The sequence below is a fragment of the Prunus persica genome, chromosome G2 (assembly GCF_000346465.2).
Source record: "Prunus persica cultivar Lovell chromosome G2, Prunus_persica_NCBIv2, whole genome shotgun sequence".
In the NCBI taxonomy this organism is placed as follows: Eukaryota; Viridiplantae; Streptophyta; class Magnoliopsida; order Rosales; family Rosaceae; genus Prunus; species Prunus persica.
Genome location: NC_034010.1, coordinates 16,776,513 through 16,793,609, shown reverse-complemented (window position 1 = coordinate 16,793,609; position 17,097 = coordinate 16,776,513). Strand labels below are relative to the sequence as shown.

The 17,097-nt window shown below is 36.6% G+C and overlaps 2 protein-coding genes and 1 pseudogene across 2 annotated transcripts; 1 reads left to right on the top strand and 2 right to left on the bottom strand.

Moving 5' to 3' along the window:
- On the top strand, positions 7,740–11,191 carry LOC18785864 (ent-kaurenoic acid oxidase 1). The gene is made up of 8 exons (XM_007217867.2): positions 7,740–8,603; positions 9,050–9,527; positions 9,610–9,876; positions 10,077–10,166; positions 10,241–10,319; positions 10,437–10,543; positions 10,639–10,760; positions 10,846–11,191. Exons 1-8 carry the CDS (start codon positions 8,341–8,343, stop codon positions 10,943–10,945), a joined length of 1,506 nt encoding a protein of 501 aa, XP_007217929.2. The 5' UTR covers positions 7,740–8,340; the 3' UTR covers positions 10,946–11,191.
- LOC18787634 lies at positions 12,658–13,604 on the bottom strand (annotated as a pseudogene).
- On the bottom strand, positions 16,470–17,092 carry LOC18787282 (agamous-like MADS-box protein AGL80). Its single transcript, XM_007221037.2, has one exon. It carries the CDS (start codon positions 17,061–17,063, stop codon positions 16,584–16,586), a length of 480 nt encoding a protein of 159 aa, XP_007221099.2. The 5' UTR covers positions 17,064–17,092; the 3' UTR covers positions 16,470–16,583.

The following is a 17,097-nucleotide window of genomic DNA, read 5'->3' as shown; positions in this document are numbered from 1 at the left end:
CTCATCATTGATTGCTTAAACTCCTTTAACCAAAAAGGATTAGGTATCTCAATCCATTTAGAGTTAGGAAATCTTAAGCACTTGTATTTATCTGAAACAGTCATATATCAAACCTTAAAATTAAATCGATCCATGTAATCCTAATTGACATTGGACTAGTTATCCTTAAGTGATTAGAAGACCATCTTAGAGTTGGTATTAGAATGCAAATCTTACAGAGTCTCCTCCAGGAACAACTCATCTCATATATACCCTGCACAAGTCTTTCTTGCCTTTTCATTCTAGGATATAATTTCCCTCAATAACACATCTCCATCCTTCTATTTGTTTTGTTTAATTGAACATCCACAGTCTCGTCCTATGAATAAACTTGGGGTTAATTTTCATTTTTCTTGAACTGCCAAGCTCATATGTCTCAATGTCAGAATTGATGACTTGGGTATGGTTATCAACCCATCTAAGAGTACACAAGATGGGGAAGTTTTGGATTTATTTTTTTATTATATGATTGTGGGGGCTTTTTCTTCCGGCAGTTACAAATGGGCCTGAGCTGCTGTAAAGAGCAAATGGCTGGAATTGCCCCTTGTGTCTGAGTTCAAGAATCAGGCCCCAAGAGTGTTTCGAAAGGGTAGCTAAGCCTTAGGAAACACCTTGGTCTTCTTCACCAATGAAACCAATAGTTGGTTACGGATAAATTCCTGGCTTGGCATGAGAAGCTTGTGGCATGGGAGCTGAGCATTCATGAGTTTGGCATGAGAGAGAGAAGGGTTGGGTTTCTTATGAGGAACAGAGGTTTAAAGCAAGGGGGAAGGGATTTTAATGGGATTCGTTGGAGGGAGAAAGAGAGAGAGAGAGAGAGAGATAGAGAGAGAGAGAGAGACGAGAAGGGGGTGGTTTGAGCAATTTTTCAATAGCTTGATGAAAGCTTCGTCAAGCTCTGGAATGGCTTACCAGAGGAGAAAATAGGAAGCAATTAAAGAACAAGGCTTGAAATTGAACGGTTCAAGAGATAAGAGGTGATGCTTGCTCTCTCTAGATATGGTTGCTTGCCTTCGATCGGAAAGATAGAAAGAAGATGGAAGAACAAAACATGAAATTGAAGGGTTCCAGAGGGGATGCTTGCCTTTGATCTGTTGTCATGGTTGCTGGGAGGCTCGTAACAACCAAGGTGAGTTGTTTTTGTTGGGTAGAAAGTGGCTCCTTTTATAGGTACTTAGAATCCTAATTTTATCGATCCTCCATCCCCACTTTTCCTTTACTTCTTTCCATTCACTCTTTTTTGGTGAAATTTCTTTAACCAGAGCGCATGGGTCACATGCTTTTTGGGGTTCCAAGGTTTTTGTGCTGTTGGACCTCCCCATGGGGGTGAGGCGCCACCTGCTTTCCTCCTTAGTTTTCAAATTAGAGCTCGCAGAGGAAAAAAAGAATGGATAGAGTCGTTTGTCCAATGGGTACTCCTCCTACACATATGGATTTCTTTTGGTTCCTACAATGGCTTCTCGTTGATGTTATGGAGCTTTGACAAGGGTGGAATATGATGCTAGATTTTTACAAGGCCCTGGGCTGGGCTTTGTTCACAGTATTGGGTTATTGATACTTCATTTCCAGCCTCCTGTGGGTCTTTGTCAAGCTGCTGGAAGCTTTGGCTGATGTGGGATTTTCTCACATGTTATGGGCTATTAGGTTTTCTTAAGGTGATGGGCTACTAGGTTTTCTCTTATTCTTACCCATATGTTTGGGCTCAAGGAATGACCTTGAGTTTTGGAGCTCCCAAGTAGCCCAAAACTTCCACTCCTTGGACCATCAATGTGCCTTGTGAATACTCGTAACCATCCATACCACAACCTCCCTCAGCAAGCCCCAGGTATTCGCGTGGCTTGGGTCCACTTAAGCTTGTAGCATGGCGTGTTGCTTATTTACTTGGCGTGGCATGTGTGCAAGCGCATATGACGAACTTTTGAGTGCCCAAATCAGGTTCCTTCTCGGTAAGGCATCGCGTTGGACCGGGAATATATTTGGGCCTAGCTTTGGATTTTTTGGGTTTCAACATTAGCCCCCTTAATTATTAGGACCATGAATGTGTATTGAAATGGTCCAAATATTCAATTTCCAGCCCAAAATAAATGGCAGTGGCATGACATGGCAAGAGTTTAGGAACAACTCAAGGATGACTAGTTAAGTGTCTCTGAGATTACAACTAGGTTTTTTCCTGGAAGGTTGGAGGGGTCACAATGGTCCCTCTTAAAACCCAATCCTTCTTAAACACTGAGGGTGTTGTCTTGAAGAACTTTCCTAGACACTGTAATTTTGGAGGTCACTTACTAGAGTTACCAATGGTTGGCCTATTTTATGGCATGACAGAGAAGAAAATGCTTAATGATTTATTTGCTTGAGTGACTAGAGATGCTTGATTTTGCATGGTTGTGATTTGCAAGAGTTGCATTGATTTGCACGCTTGATGTTGGCATGTATTCTTGGTATTTGGCTTGATGCTTGGCATTGGCATGTATGCTTGATTTTGGCTTGTATGCTTGGATGCTTGGCATTGACATGTATGCTTGGCTTTGGCATGTGTGCTTGGCTTTGGCTTGTATGCTTAGTATTGCTTGGCATTGGCATGTATGCTTGGCTTTTGGCTTGTATGCTTGGATGCTTAGCATTGGCATGTTTGAAATAGGGCATGTGTTGGAAGGATGTTTGAAATAGGGCATGTGCTGGAAGAATGTTTGAAATAGGGCATGTGCTGGAAGAACGTGACTTGGCTTGGCATGATTTATTTTCTGGTTTTCTCTCATTCTCTTCTTTCTTCTTCTTCTTCAAGACCCAAACCCATGGGTATTGTGCATCAGTACATAAGTCATATTTCGGAAGCTCGAATCAGAAAACTTCCTTGATGAAAGTTGCTTATCTACTCGAGTACTATAGCCTGTAAAATTTGTATGATTTTTTGAATTTTTCTGATGCCTCAAAGCTGGTATGAAACTTCTGTATTCATCCATGGCTGGTGAGTTTCTGCTGATTCTGCTTCGACATGTGTTTTTAATTTCTGATACTCGGATGATTGCGCTTGCCTCATAAAATTTGCTCGAAATTATGTTGTTTATAACATATCCAAAATTGAAGATCATCCAACCATTGTAGTGCTCTCTGCCTCCATTTTTTCTGAAGCATGCTCATGAGTTGATGTTGATGCCTTTGTTGCATGCTTATTTTCTATGCTTGAACGCTTGAGTTCCTCTGTATTTCCCAGCATTTGTGAACTATAAATCAAATTCTAAGGTTGAGCTTCTGGTTTAGGATTCTAGCTTGGTGATAAACAAGAGTCATACAAGCTCACTTGGGTAATGCATGCCAAGTGTTTGTCAAAATATCTCAAAGTAGCTTGCTGGGTGTTTTTTGAACTTTTGAAATGTTTCTTTTCAAATCTGAGTCAGAACTTTTGAGACATGAAAATAGACTTCTCAATGGTTATGTTGGAATTGGTCTTGCGTCACTTGAAGCAAAAATGAATTTTCGGTGGAATTTCAAAGTAAGGGTTAAGCTGCTGGAGCTATGCAGTTCCTATTGCATGGGCTGTTTCAGGAATCTATTTGACATGCTTCCCTGGCTCTAAATTCAACGAAATTTTGAAAAAATGAGGCTTGGTATGTCTAGTTATAATCTGGAAAGTTTGGGATTTGTTGATTGTAAGCTTGATTTCTAGTGATTTTTCCAAATGTGGGATGTTTCAGCTAGAATGGTTGAAAAACTCATGTATAAGTTTTGGTTGGCATGTTGCTTTTATTTGAGAATTTAGCATGTCCTTTCTTTTGGCATTGAGTGACCCGGGCATTGCTAGAGGATGATCTTGTGCAATATTTTTGTGAGAACTTGATGTTGTATGGCATTGTCGCAAGGATAAATTGAGCTTTTGGTGTTAAAGAGCATATACACTAGCATGATGTTTGAGATAGGGCAGGGGCTAAGAAGATTTGAAATAAGGCAAGTGCCATAAATTCTTTGCTTGTACAATAGGAGCTAGAATAATGTAACTTGGCTTGGAATGATGTAGCTTGGACTTGCTATGAGGATGTGAATAATGTTCACACAGCTCTTGGAACTAAAGTATAGCTTGGTTTAGCATGAGAAACTTTGAGGTGCCTATGCTTGACTCCCTTTTTTTTTAATTATATATATATATATATATATTTTTACAGATTTGCTTAGCACGAAGCACCCAAGTATTTTGGAGTTTGCATGTGTAGTTCTCTTCAATGGCATGAATGAAGGATTTGCCTAAGCCCCCAGCCCTCGTACAAGATCTGGTTTTGCTTGAGAATAGAGATCTAAGACACAAGCAAAAAGCACATGTCAGTAACCCATGTTATGCTTGTTCTGCAAAGTAGATAGCTAATAAAAGGAAAAAAAGAAAGAAAGAGGGAATGTTCTTATCTTTTTATTTTCTCTGGTTTATTGCTTCTGATTGGAGGTATTGGTGAAGATAGCGGCCTAATCCCCAGCAGAGTCGCCAATTTATGCAGGGGCTTTTTCTTCCGGTAGCTACAAATGGGCTTGGGCTGCTGTAAAGAGCAAATGGCTAGATTTGCCCATTGTGTCTGAGTTCAAGAATTAGGCCCTAAGAGTGTTTCAAAAGGGTAGCTGAGCCTTAGGAAACACCTTGGTCTTCTTCACCAATGAAACCAACAGTTGCTTACAAATAAATTCTTAGCTTGGCATGAGAAGCTTGTGGCATGTGAGTTGAGCATTCATGAGTTTAGCATGTGAGAGAGAAGGCTTGGGTTTCCTATGAGGAACAGAGGTTTAAAGTAATGGGGAAGAGATTTTAATGGGATTCGTTGAAGAGAGAGAGAGAGAGAGAGAGAGAGAGAGGAGAAGTGGGTGGTTTGAGCAATTTTTCAACAGCTTGAAATCGAAGAACAAGGCTTGAAATCGAAGGGTTCCAGAGATGAGAGGTGATGCTTGCTCTCTCTGGATTTGGTTGCTTGCCTTCGATTAGAAAGAGAGGAAGAACATAGAAGAACAAAGCATGAAATTGAAAGGTTCCAAATGGGATACTTGCCTTCGATCTGTTGTCATGGTTACTGGGAGGCTTGCAGCAACCAAGGTAAGTTGTTTTTGATGGGTAGAAAGTAGCTCCTTTTGTAGGCACTTAGAATCCTAATTCTATCAATCCTCTATCCCCACTTTTCCTTTGCTTCTTTCCATTCACTCCTTTTTGGTGAAATTTCTTTAACCAGAGCGCATGGGTCACAGGCTCTTTGGGGTTCCAAGGTTTCGTGCGGTTGAACCTCCCCATGGGGGTGAGGCGCCACTGCTTTCCTCCTTGGTTTTCAAATTAGAGCTCGCAGAGGAAAAAAGAGAATGGATAGAGTCATTTGTCCAATGGGTACTCCTTCTACACATACGGATTTCCTTTGGGTCCTGCAATGGCTTCTCATTGACTGCTCTGGAGCTTTGACAAGGGTGGAATACGATGCTAGATTTTTACAAGGCGTTGGGCTGGGCTTTGTTCACAGTATTGGATTATTGATACTCCATTTCCAACGTCTTGTGGGTTTTTGTCAAGCTGCTAGAAGCTTTGGTTAATGTGGGATTTCCTCAAGTGTTATGGGCTATTAGGTTTTCTTAAGGTGATGGGCTATTAGGTTTTCTCTCATGCTCACCCATATGTTTGGGCTCAAGGAATGAGCTTGAGTTTTGGAGCTCCTAAGTAGCCTAAAACTTCCACTCCTTGGACCATCAATGTGCCTCGTAAATACTCGTAACCATCCATACCACAACCCGCTCAGCAAGCCCCAGACATTCGCGTGGCTTGGGCCCACTTAAGCTTGTAGCATGGCCTGTTGCTTATTTGCTTGGCGTGGCCAAATCGGGTTCCTTCTCGGTACGGCATCGCGTTGAACCGGGAATATATTTGGGCGTAGCCTTCGATTTTTTGGGTCTCAACAATAATTTTATTAGTTTGTTCAAATTAAATTGAGATGATTTTGAGTAGTTGAGTGAAATTTTATACTTCACTTGAATGTAATTGAGTTGAATGATAGTTTAAAGTAAAATTCAAGTGTTATCATATGGATAACTTTTTTATGTAAGTAATTTTTAAAAATAGGGGATTCGGGCTGGGATTGGGATACCATTCCCTGATGGTAGGGATGGCAACAATCCCCGTCTGGTCCCTAGCCTTAACAGGGGGAATTTTCGAGGGAAAAACAGGGGCGGGTAAGGGGATCCCTGATTTTAAAATACCCAATCAGATATGGGCCAGGGATGGTATTCCCGAACCAGGCCCAATAAGTGTTGTATTTATTTTTAATTATATATATAATAATAATAATTTAAAAGTTACCCTAATTCAACCACTAATCTCAATTTTTTAAGAAATCTAAACCCAAATGGCCAATTTCGAGCCCTAATATGAAATGGGGAGAGTTTCAAACAAGCTTTTATTCTCAAGAGTTTTGAGTTGATGAAATTGCCCCTTGCACCTCCAAAGAAATTGACAAGAATGCTAACTTGTCCTTAAATTGCTAACTTGTCCTTAAATTGCTACAAATACGAAATTACAATGGCAAAATTGATGGAATTGAAACCACATGGTCAAAAATAATTGAAGTGCCAAACTACAGGGACTAAAAATGATTTTTGACCTTGTTTTTAATATGTTAGTTTGTTGACCTCTGGGGAATGTTACTTTCGATATCTTTGATAAATAAATAAAAAACTTCTTGATCATAAAAAGAATGTATGAAAATTCTCAACATTATGAAACTTGGACCACTAGAGTCTTAGTTGGATTGGCCTAGTCTTTGATGTGCTCTTAAGTGGCCTTGGTGTGTGAATTTGTCCCCTTTCCATTCCCAACTTTGGCAAAAAAGAGAGAGAAATAAAAAAGGGAATCTGGGACCATCCTTGATCTCAAAGTAGTTCTACGAATGATGCTCTTCTAGTGCAAGAACTAGAATAGGCTATCATACCACCATAACTCCTACGTACCATCATTCCCACCACGACGATTGCCTCCACCCTCACGCAAATGCTTGTCTCATCACAGCCACTCATGTTGTAGGGAATTCATACAAAAAAATTTATTAACTAAATTCCGCCTCTAAATTACGTCGTGATTAATTATCGTAAATAAAGGGATTTTTATAAAATTTAAAACTATAAATCTTAGTTTTCTAAATACTTATGTATTGAAATTATCTATTGTTTTTTCAATCAATGAGGTGGTGGAATTTGAACATAAAACATCTTTCAATATTGAAAAGAAAATATTTAACTTTTTCAACATTTAACTCGAATAAGAAATACCCAACTTTTTTTCTTCTCTAATACTTTCGAACCGCCTCATTAAAATGGACCGCAGAAGAAAACACATTACTTTAGTAGAATACTGACTATATCAAATCAGAGAAGATGTGATCGATGCAAATTAAATATACTAACATTAACGAAATAAAAATAATATAAAAATAATAATAAATTGTATAATACTGACTAATTTTACACTTCATATAACTAATAGCAAGGGTTAGGTACCGATATATCGTACCAATGATAAATTACTTTACCAGCACATTCAAAATGTTTAGTGTATGTGTTACACTAGTGGGTCTTTTGTACAAAAGAAACATTGAACCCTCACAATATTTTCAATCTTGAGTAATTACCATGTATATGATTTACCATATCTCCCTATGCATTATTGTTTATCCTTATTGCTTTTTTTTCATGTTGGAAATGGAAAAGTATTGTTGTTATCGGTGTATTTAGTCATTTCAAATTTATGATAAACTCATATTCGATTTATGTACATTACACTATTTCTTTTCATAATCTATATACATTGTATTTATTTTCTTCCATAAAAGGATCTTTACCAAAAATGCCGATCACCCAATTTGAACCTACTTTATATGGCATTAAGATCATAAAACAAGCCACACAGACAAAAAAAGAAAAAAAGAAAAATAGTGGTACACATAAAAAGAATTGAAACCATTTACCACACGACAAAACCAAATATAGATAAGGAGTAAAGCCAACCATATACGCCATGTAGTTATTTTCCAATTCACATATCCTTTATTTTGTTTTTATTTTTATTTTCTCCATATATCACAACACGAACTTTTTTTTGGGTTTGGTCAAACAACTATCTATTTCCAGGAATTTGCATTCAAGGCCATATGCCCAAGAGTATTTATATATAAGGGGGTGCAAACACATAGAGAAGCACAAGTAGACTGTGAGCTTCTTCTCTCTGAGTGTGCAACTGTTTTCTCTCTTTCTCTGGGTATAGTGATCACAAAGTAAAAGAGCAGAGTTTGGTATACAATCATGTTGGGTTTGGTTGTGGGAGTTGGAAGGGAGCTTGGTTCCTCCATGTGGATGGTCCTTTTGTGCAGCCTTGGTGCTCTTGTGGCCCTCAAATGGCTTCTGCAGAATGCAAATTCCTGGTACTATGAAACTCCGCTGGGTGAAAAGAAGCACTCTCTCCCTCCTGGTGACTTGGGCTGGCCTTTCATTGGCAACATGTGGTCTTTTCTCAAAGCTTTCAAGTCCTCCAACCCTGAAGCCTTCCTCAACTCCATGGTTTCCAGGTTCACACCTCTCTCTCTCTCTCTCTCTCTCTCTCTCTCTCTCTCTCTCTCTCTCTCTCTCTCTCTCTCTCGTCTACAATTCTATGTATTTTCTTTACTTTCTCTAAGCCAGATGAATTATCTGGTACCCGATATCAATTTACAGTAACTGGTACATTGTCGATATTCTAGTAACCATTACCCTCAATTCTTTTACAAAATAAAATGTTGAGAGCATTTTGATATGGTAATATAATAATGTCATGAGAATTTGAACTTGAGACCTCTAATCTACAGGATAATGCCCTTTTTTACTGGATTAGACCCCGTTGGCAGTTATACTAATATTTTTGATAATGTGAATGGAAGAGTTTCTTTATGCTCTCCACTTTTGGTCACCTCGAGTTAAAAGTGAAACACACACTCGCACACATCTAACAAGATTGCCTTATCAATGAACAATGCAGGTTTGGTCGTACTGGAATCTACAAAACTTTCATGTTTGGGAGCCCAAGTATCATCGTTACAACGCCTGAAGCAAGTAAAAAAGTTTTGACAGATGATGATGCATTTAAACCCGGGTGGCCTATTTCCACAGAGGAACTAATTGGAAAGAACTCATTCACTAGTATATCTTTTGAAGAACACAAACGTCTACGAAAGCTAACAGCAGCTCCAGTCAATGGTTATGAAGCATTGTCCGTGTACACGACGTATATCGAAGAGAGGGTCATATCATCTTTGGAGAAATGGTCCAAAATGGGAGAAATAGAGTTCTTAACTCAACTCAGAAAGCTTACTTTCAGGATTATCATGTACATCTTTCTGAGCTCAGAGAGCGAGCCAGTCATGGAGGCTCTGGAGAAGGAATATACAATTCTTAACTATGGAGTTAGAGCCATGGCAATCAATCTTCCGGGATTTGCATACCATAAAGCACTTAAGGTGAGGTAATTGTTGTTTTCCTAACATGGACATTAGTATTTGCATTTTGTTTTAGCATCTAACCGAGTCATTTTCATTTCAGGCTCGGAAAAATCTTGTCTCTACATTTCAATCCATCGTGGACGACCGAAGAGCTCAAAGGAAGGCCGGAAACTACGTCGCAAAGAAGAAAGATATGATGGATGCTCTGCTAGATGTTGTTGATGACGATGGAAGAAAACTTACAGATGCGGAAATTATAGATGTTCTGTTAATGTACTTGAATGCAGGCCATGAATCTTCTGGCCATACAATGATGTGGGCCGCCGTTTTCCTACAAAAACACCCAAAAATTTTCCAGAAAGCTAAGGTACATGAATTTACGTGGTTTTGGATCAATTTCTTTTATTTTGTCAAATTTATTTTTAATATTGGGGACTTATTTACTGGTGCAATGTGACAATTCATCATACATAGTAATTTCTAGCCTTCACTTTGAGCCCATACTCAATCCACTCCGATTTAGTCCTCTAATGAATTCTGATTTGCTAAAATGTTTGGTCGATGCAGGCAGAGCAAGAAGAGATTGTAAAAAGGAGGCCACCAACACAGAAGGGCATGGCGTTTAAGGAATATCGCGAAATGGAGTATCTTTCCCAGGTACATAAGTCACTTCACTTCCATTTTTTCAGCCCCTGCCATCATATTCCAGCTAACCCTTTTAAACTCCATAGGTGATTGATGAAACTCTGCGTGTCGTAACATTCTCCCTTACCGTGTTTCGAGAGGCAAAGAAAGATGTCAATATAAACGGTGAGTGCATGGTTCTAAATATTTTGTTTTAGAGGAAACAGAATTTGTATATTTGTTCAATTTATCTGTTTTGATGTGGAACCACCTTAAAAATGTACTTAATGGCTTTGATTTCAGGTTATAGCGTTCCTAAGGGCTGGAAAGTTTTGGTCTGGTTCAGGAGCATTCACTATGATTCTGAAATATATCCAAATCCAATGGAATTCAACCCTGATCGATGGGATGTAAGTTCAAAAGCACTTTTGATGTACTGATAATTATGGCAAACAGTAATTTATATCTTGGATATGACTTGTTTAACTGCTCTCTGCTGGCTCAGAACTACACACCCAAACCCTTAACTTTTCTTCCCTTTGGAGCTGGAAGCCGGCTGTGCCCCGGAAATGATCTTGCTAAGCTGGAAATCGCTATCTTCCTTCACCATTTCCTCCTTAACTATAAGTGAGTCATCTTGCAACCAAATTCCATTTATTTATTTATTTTTGTATATATGTTTTTCTAATGTTTCTGTAATTTGGTGCTGCAGGATGGAACGTACTAATCCGGACGGCCCATTGATGTACTTGCCACACACTAGGCCAAAAGACAATTGCTTGGCAAGAATCAAGAAAATTGGATCTGCATAGACATGAGAGGAGAAGTGAAGAAGAAAACACAGAATGTACTTAATATCAAAGGTTATGAAAACCCAGAGTTTGTGTCTGCCTTATATATTAGCTTTTAGGTTCTAAGTTCTTGGTTGGCAAGTTTTGAACTTTGATCTGCCCATCAATTACCAGACTGGAATGGAAATGTGGTTGACTAACAGGGTCAGGTCCCCGGCCCTAACGCGGAGACGGGCCGGGTATGATATTGTTATCCCCATCTCCGAATTCGGCTCAAATAAGTGATGTATTTGTTTTTAATTAATAATATATATTATAAAAATTAAAAAGGTACCTAAACTTTGTAATCACTTTCATTACAAGACAAGATGTTAGAAACTATAGATCTTTATGAATTCAACCTACGTCTCTACCAGGAACTACTCATCTCATATATACCCTGCACAACTCCAACTCTTTCTTGCCTCCTCATTCCTTCTATTAGTTGAACACCCACACTCCCGCCCTTCTTGAACTACCCAGCTTTTCTTTATGTCTCAGTGTCAGAATCGATATCTTTCACCATTAGCAACAATGACTTGGGTATGGTTGTTAACCCATCTAAGAGTACATAAGATGGTGAAGCTTTGGATTTATTTTTTTATTATATGATTTTATTAGTTTTTTCAAATTATATATGATTTTGAGTAGTTGAGTGAAATTTTATATTGAGTTGAATGACAGTTTAAGAGGGGTGTATTCAATCGAGATTTTAAAAGACTATTTATGGATAAGTCCAATGGATTTTAAAAGACTATTTAGGAATGTAATGACTTAAAAGATTTTTTTAAAAGATTTTTATAATCATGATTTTTTACTTTTGCATTTTAAAAGATTTATATCATAAGAATTTATAAGATTTGAAAGGACCACTTGGATTTTTTACTTTTATGTTGCTAACCAACCAACTTAGTCGGATGATGAGCAATGGCGGTCTACTTCAATGATGCACGAATTCTCCAGGAACAGCCTCTACAAATTCCCAAGCTTTCCAAATGATGGTAGAATTTTTCCTTCCAAAAGGTTGTATGATAGGTATAAGGTTACTAGGCTGCAGACACTTGGTTCAAGCTATTGTTTTGAAAGTCAATTAGTTAAATGGAACGGAACCATAAATAAAAAGCCAATGAAAGTCAATTGGTTCAAGATAACAAAGAAATAGAACAATAAATAAAAGCAAACGTTCAAAGTTACAAGAGTCAATGAAAAAGATAACAAAGAAATGATAATTTTAATAATGTTATAAAACTAGAATAATCAGTTGATGAGAAGTACCACTGTAATATTGGGAGTGGGATTATATTTCTCTTTGTAGTGTTTACACTGACAGAATTTCTCCTCAGATAGACTCCACTCTTTCTCTTCTCTCTGACTCCTACTCTTTCTCTTTCTCTCTTCCGTTCTTTCTTTCCTCGCTCTTTCTTCTCTTCTCTTTGGTGTGTATTACAAGTGAATGAGCAAGCCTATTTATAGGCAAAGTAAAAGGCTTCTAATGGAGACATAATGATTTCTCCCCAACATTATAATTTCATCTTTTGATCTAATCATCCCACTTCTAACACCATCATTTCTACTTTTGACTACCATACTTAATACAATCATTTTTCTTCCATCATTTCTCTTTATGTGGGCTTCACCAATATTATTTACAACAAATAAAGAAAAGTAAAAGCTAATACAATTTTTCCAATCTTTTAATAGCCAATTTGATGTAGCTTCATGTCCTCCTAAATAGCATTTCTCCACATATCTAAAGCTATGCTAGCCCTCCATGCATTATCATTTTCTCGTTGCTGCTCTTGAGTTTGAACAATAGGTTCAAAATTATCTTCTTCATTAACTGGTAATACTGAAGATGAAGATTCGTCTATTGGTTCAATTGGAAATTCATCAGAACGACACTCTTTGCGAAGAAAGTTATATAGTGCTACACATGATAACACAAGCTCTACTTGTGTCTTAAATGGAAATGGAGGCGTTGACTTAAAAATTGTGAACCGAGATTTAAAAATGCTTAATATCCTCTCAATCACATTCCTCAAGGACGTATGGTGAAGATTGAACAATTCATTTTCATTTTGAGGGTCATTATCATGACCTGCAAAATCTTGGAGATGATATCGCACACCTCGAAATGGAGCTAAAAATTGACGTCGATTAGGAAATTCACAATCCACTAGGAAATATTTACCTAATTATATATACAATAGATATAAATTTAGTATGAAATGTAATATATATATATATTTATAAGGGCACTTTAAGTCCGTTCCTCCTTGATAAGACAGCACTTAGCAGCTTTGAATCATGAGCTGAACCCTCCCACCCGCTAATAACGTACATGAATTCCAAATCAAAGTTACAAGCTGCTAATACATTTTGTGATATCTTTCCATGGAGATTACGATAGCTGCTTACATCGTGTTCCCTCACCATTGCCGAAATATGTGTACCATCAATAGCTCCGATGCAATCCTATAATAATTCATATGTAATGATAACCATATGATTAAAAATAAATATAATAATAATGACAATTAAAATTATAATTAAAATATTAATATAATTAGGTAATCATCACATATATATATACCTTGAAATAAGGGTAAAACCTTGTGCTTTCCCTTATTTTAGCAGGCATAATCGGTCCTGGTTTAGCCATCAAATCAAACGCTATTGAATTCAAGGACTTCAAAATCTTGTGAAAATTTTCACTAGCAGCGAATTGTGATCGGCCAAAGGTATTACAAATTACACAATATCAAGTATTTTGGCCAACTATATGTAGGAACGCTGCAAGCATTTCTTCGACACAAATAAATCTTGTATCCTCCAAAAGTTTTTCTTCTCTAAGAATTGTGCATAACTTCCAGAATACATCTAGATAAATTCTATATACTTGTCGGAAGATTGCAGGATCATCATTTAATGCTTGATGTATATAGTCCAACAATAATAGTTTGATTCTCCTATTTGTCGAAAATATTATTAGACTTGCATTTTGTGGGAATTAACAGAGATTTTAACATGGTTTTCTTTCTTATTTAAACAAGGTGTTACAAAAAGCCAGTTCGTTTCTTATTTTTCCCCTTTTTCGTAATTTGTTTTTTTTTTCTAAATTAGCTCTTATGAAACTTCATTGGAAACAATTGTTGGTTAATTGTAATGCTATTTTGTTTTCTATGACTTATGAATGACACTGGTATTATTTAAATTATAAGGATATTTGGTTGTCATCTTTTTTAAAATAAAGCTTTTAATCTTTGAAACTTGCACCGCTGCTAAAAAATTCATAGATCCTCCAATGGCCACATAGGTCAACAAATTTTAATTTAAAGTGTTTAATTTGTTACTACTATTGGAGATGTTTTCTAAGCATGCATGCACATAGAACGAAAACACCTGTGTTTTTGCAACATTAATAATAATAAAAGAAATTCATCTTTTCTTCATTCAATGTTTGTTTTCTTTTTTGCAAAGTGAAAAGTGTAGGAAGTTATGGTTTCAACCCAAAACTAATTGGCAATAGGGGGAGTAACCAACACTTTATAAGCCTTTATAAAGTTTCTTAACTTTCAATGTGGAACATTTTCACCTTCACATTCTCACAAGAAAAATCATATTTTATCGGAAATTTTAGTTTAGCTTTGATGTAGTAGGATCCAATCCACAATTAGCAAAATGAAGCAAATTGATTAGGATCCAATCAAAATTTCAAATGTTTTTCAGAAGGTGCTTCCTATACTTATTGTGGTTTGATTAATTAAACCATAAATTAATAAATAGGTAGTTCTTCTTAATATGTTTTCCATGCATGAAATTGAGATATTAAGTTCGGTGATTTGATTAGAGCATCTCAGTGGAGGTAGAAATTTTTTCCATGAAAATGTGTCATTTGCGAACCTATGTGGATTTTTTATGGAAGAACTTGCTAACTTTAATTATTGAGCTCCAACCAACACCCTTCAAACTGCATACTATTTTATTCTTTAGTATTTTAGTATTTATATTTATATATTTTTTGCTATGCTATAATATATAGAAATTTGATAAAACTATATGTTCTTAGAAAAGGGTAAATAAAATGTTTACATGTACATTAGAAAAGTGATTTGATTAAAGTTCATATTTATTAGGGTAAATAAAAAAAATTTACATGTACATTTAATAGTTTATACAATTTACTCCAAATCTGTCTGGCTCCAAAAATAGGACAAGTGATTGATTGAAAGTAATTTTATTAATAAAATGAAAATTTATCAATGTGAATAATAAAATGAAAATTTATCAATGTGAATAATAAAATATTATTTATCAATGTGAATAATGATAATTAAATTCCTAGCTAGCTAGCTATCCAGTCTCTTGGGGTTATTGAAGACAATTTCTTCATTTCCAAATTTCAATGATGCCCTCCTTTTAAATTGTGTGATTAACTTAGAAGGAGTGGCAATTTGTATAATTTTGAAGTTCTTAATTATATTATTGTAAAATTAGATGTTATAGTTTAGTCATTGAACTTATCCCGATTCAGTGAACTTGGGTTTTTTTTTTTTTTTTTTGGTTGAGAAATTCTATGATTGCATTCATAATTCAGTTAAAAAAGCCACTAGCCATAAAGGGCCAATACAAACTAACCACAAAAGGGCCATTACAATAACGGAGCGGTCTAATATCAAAATTAAGATAATATGGTGTGTCTCCACTAACGATCAGGCAGGATCGAAGAAACTCTGGTATAGGCATCCCAACTAAGATTGCAAACTTAGAATAATAAAAAAGAGATAAAGCTTAAAAAAACCAAGCCATAACAATACAAATAAAACTCTCACAAAGGAGAGATGAAAAGCTCTCACAAAGGAGAGATGGAAAACTCTGACAAACAGAGAGGTGAAAACTACACAGAGAACCCAAAGAGTCTCTGCAACTTATTCCAAACATAAAGAAATTGCAAAAAAGATGGTGGTGGAGATCTGACGCTGAAATGCAAGTGAAGATCCGACGCTGAGCCGCAGCCGCCTATAATGGTTGGATGAAAATCATAACAAAACTAAGACAAATAGGGAAAACCCTTTATCTCTGAAAATAGAGGAAGAGGTGAAAAGAGGAAGAGAAGAGAGGAGAGGGGAGAAGAACAATGGCTTCCTCCCCCCTCAAAGTGGAAAAGGCTCTAAGAGTGTTTTTTTTGAAAAAGGGGCCTAGGATTTTTTGGAAGGAACTTGGGTTATTATCTCTCACAATAATAAACTTCCTATTGAGTTTAAACCAAAGCTCATATTTATGAGTTTTAAACCATTCTTATCGTTTTCTAGCATTAAATCCAAATTACCTAGTGGCTAATTAATAAGTTTCTGAAACTTTGCAAGAAAAAATGTAAGTTTTTAATTAGATTGCATACAAGGAAAAGTGGGTTCATTCTTTAATTGGAAGAAATGCCCAATAGTGTCCATCATACTTAGAGGGCATGATAGTGGTTAAGACTTTTGAATGTTTTGAGTTCAAGATGCATTGAAGAAGAAAAAGAACACAAATCAAACACATTGGAAATTCAATAAGAGGGTAATTTTTTTTAAAATCCAATTCAAAGATACACATCCAATTTCTTAAAGCCTCATGGTCATCATGGTTTTTCCAGTGAGGTCATCATTTCTGCAATTGCCTCTATATTCTTCTCCACTGACAACCACAAGTCATTCAAATCCACATGACTCAATTTTTGCAACCAGTCAGCTGGAAGGCTCCCGTAAATGGCTTGAATCATCATTTCCTTCTCTTGGTTGTCACTCATCTGTTTCTTCAATTTCTCATCAGCTTTAAATATCGTTTGCCTAAGAAAACTTTCTTGATTCAGGATGTTCCTACTCCTTTCCATCTTGGACATCTGCTTAAACCTTGTGATTGTTCGTAGGGCTCCATCAGGGCATGGACTAACATCAGGGTTGGCTTGATGCTGACCATAAATTACTGCACATGCATCAGTTCCACATAGAATACTGAGTTCACTTACCTTTTTCATCAGTCCGCTCTTCCTTTTCTTGAAGGTGGTTTTTCTTGCAACATCATTTTTTATGTATGCAAGGTCAATTTGCTTTCTTGTCATGAAGAGCTACTGATTCTTGTGGGAAGAGATGGGG

What these genes read in the sequence shown, in the direction of transcription:
- LOC18787282 (XM_007221037.2), bottom strand. Translation starts at nt 17,063, where the DNA reads ATGACAAGAAAGCAAATTGACCTTGCATACATAAAAAATGATGTTGCA.
- LOC18785864 (XM_007217867.2), top strand. Translation starts at nt 8,341, where the DNA reads ATGTTGGGTTTGGTTGTGGGAGTTGGAAGGGAGCTTGGTTCCTCCATG. An exon ending in AAATTTTCCAGAAAGCTAAG is followed by an intron (nt 9,877 to 10,076) that starts GTACATGAATTT and finishes TGGTCGATGCAG; the next exon opens with GCAGAGCAAGAAGAGATTGT. An exon ending in TCAACCCTGATCGATGGGAT is followed by an intron (nt 10,544 to 10,638) that starts GTAAGTTCAAAA and finishes CTGCTGGCTCAG; the next exon opens with AACTACACACCCAAACCCTT.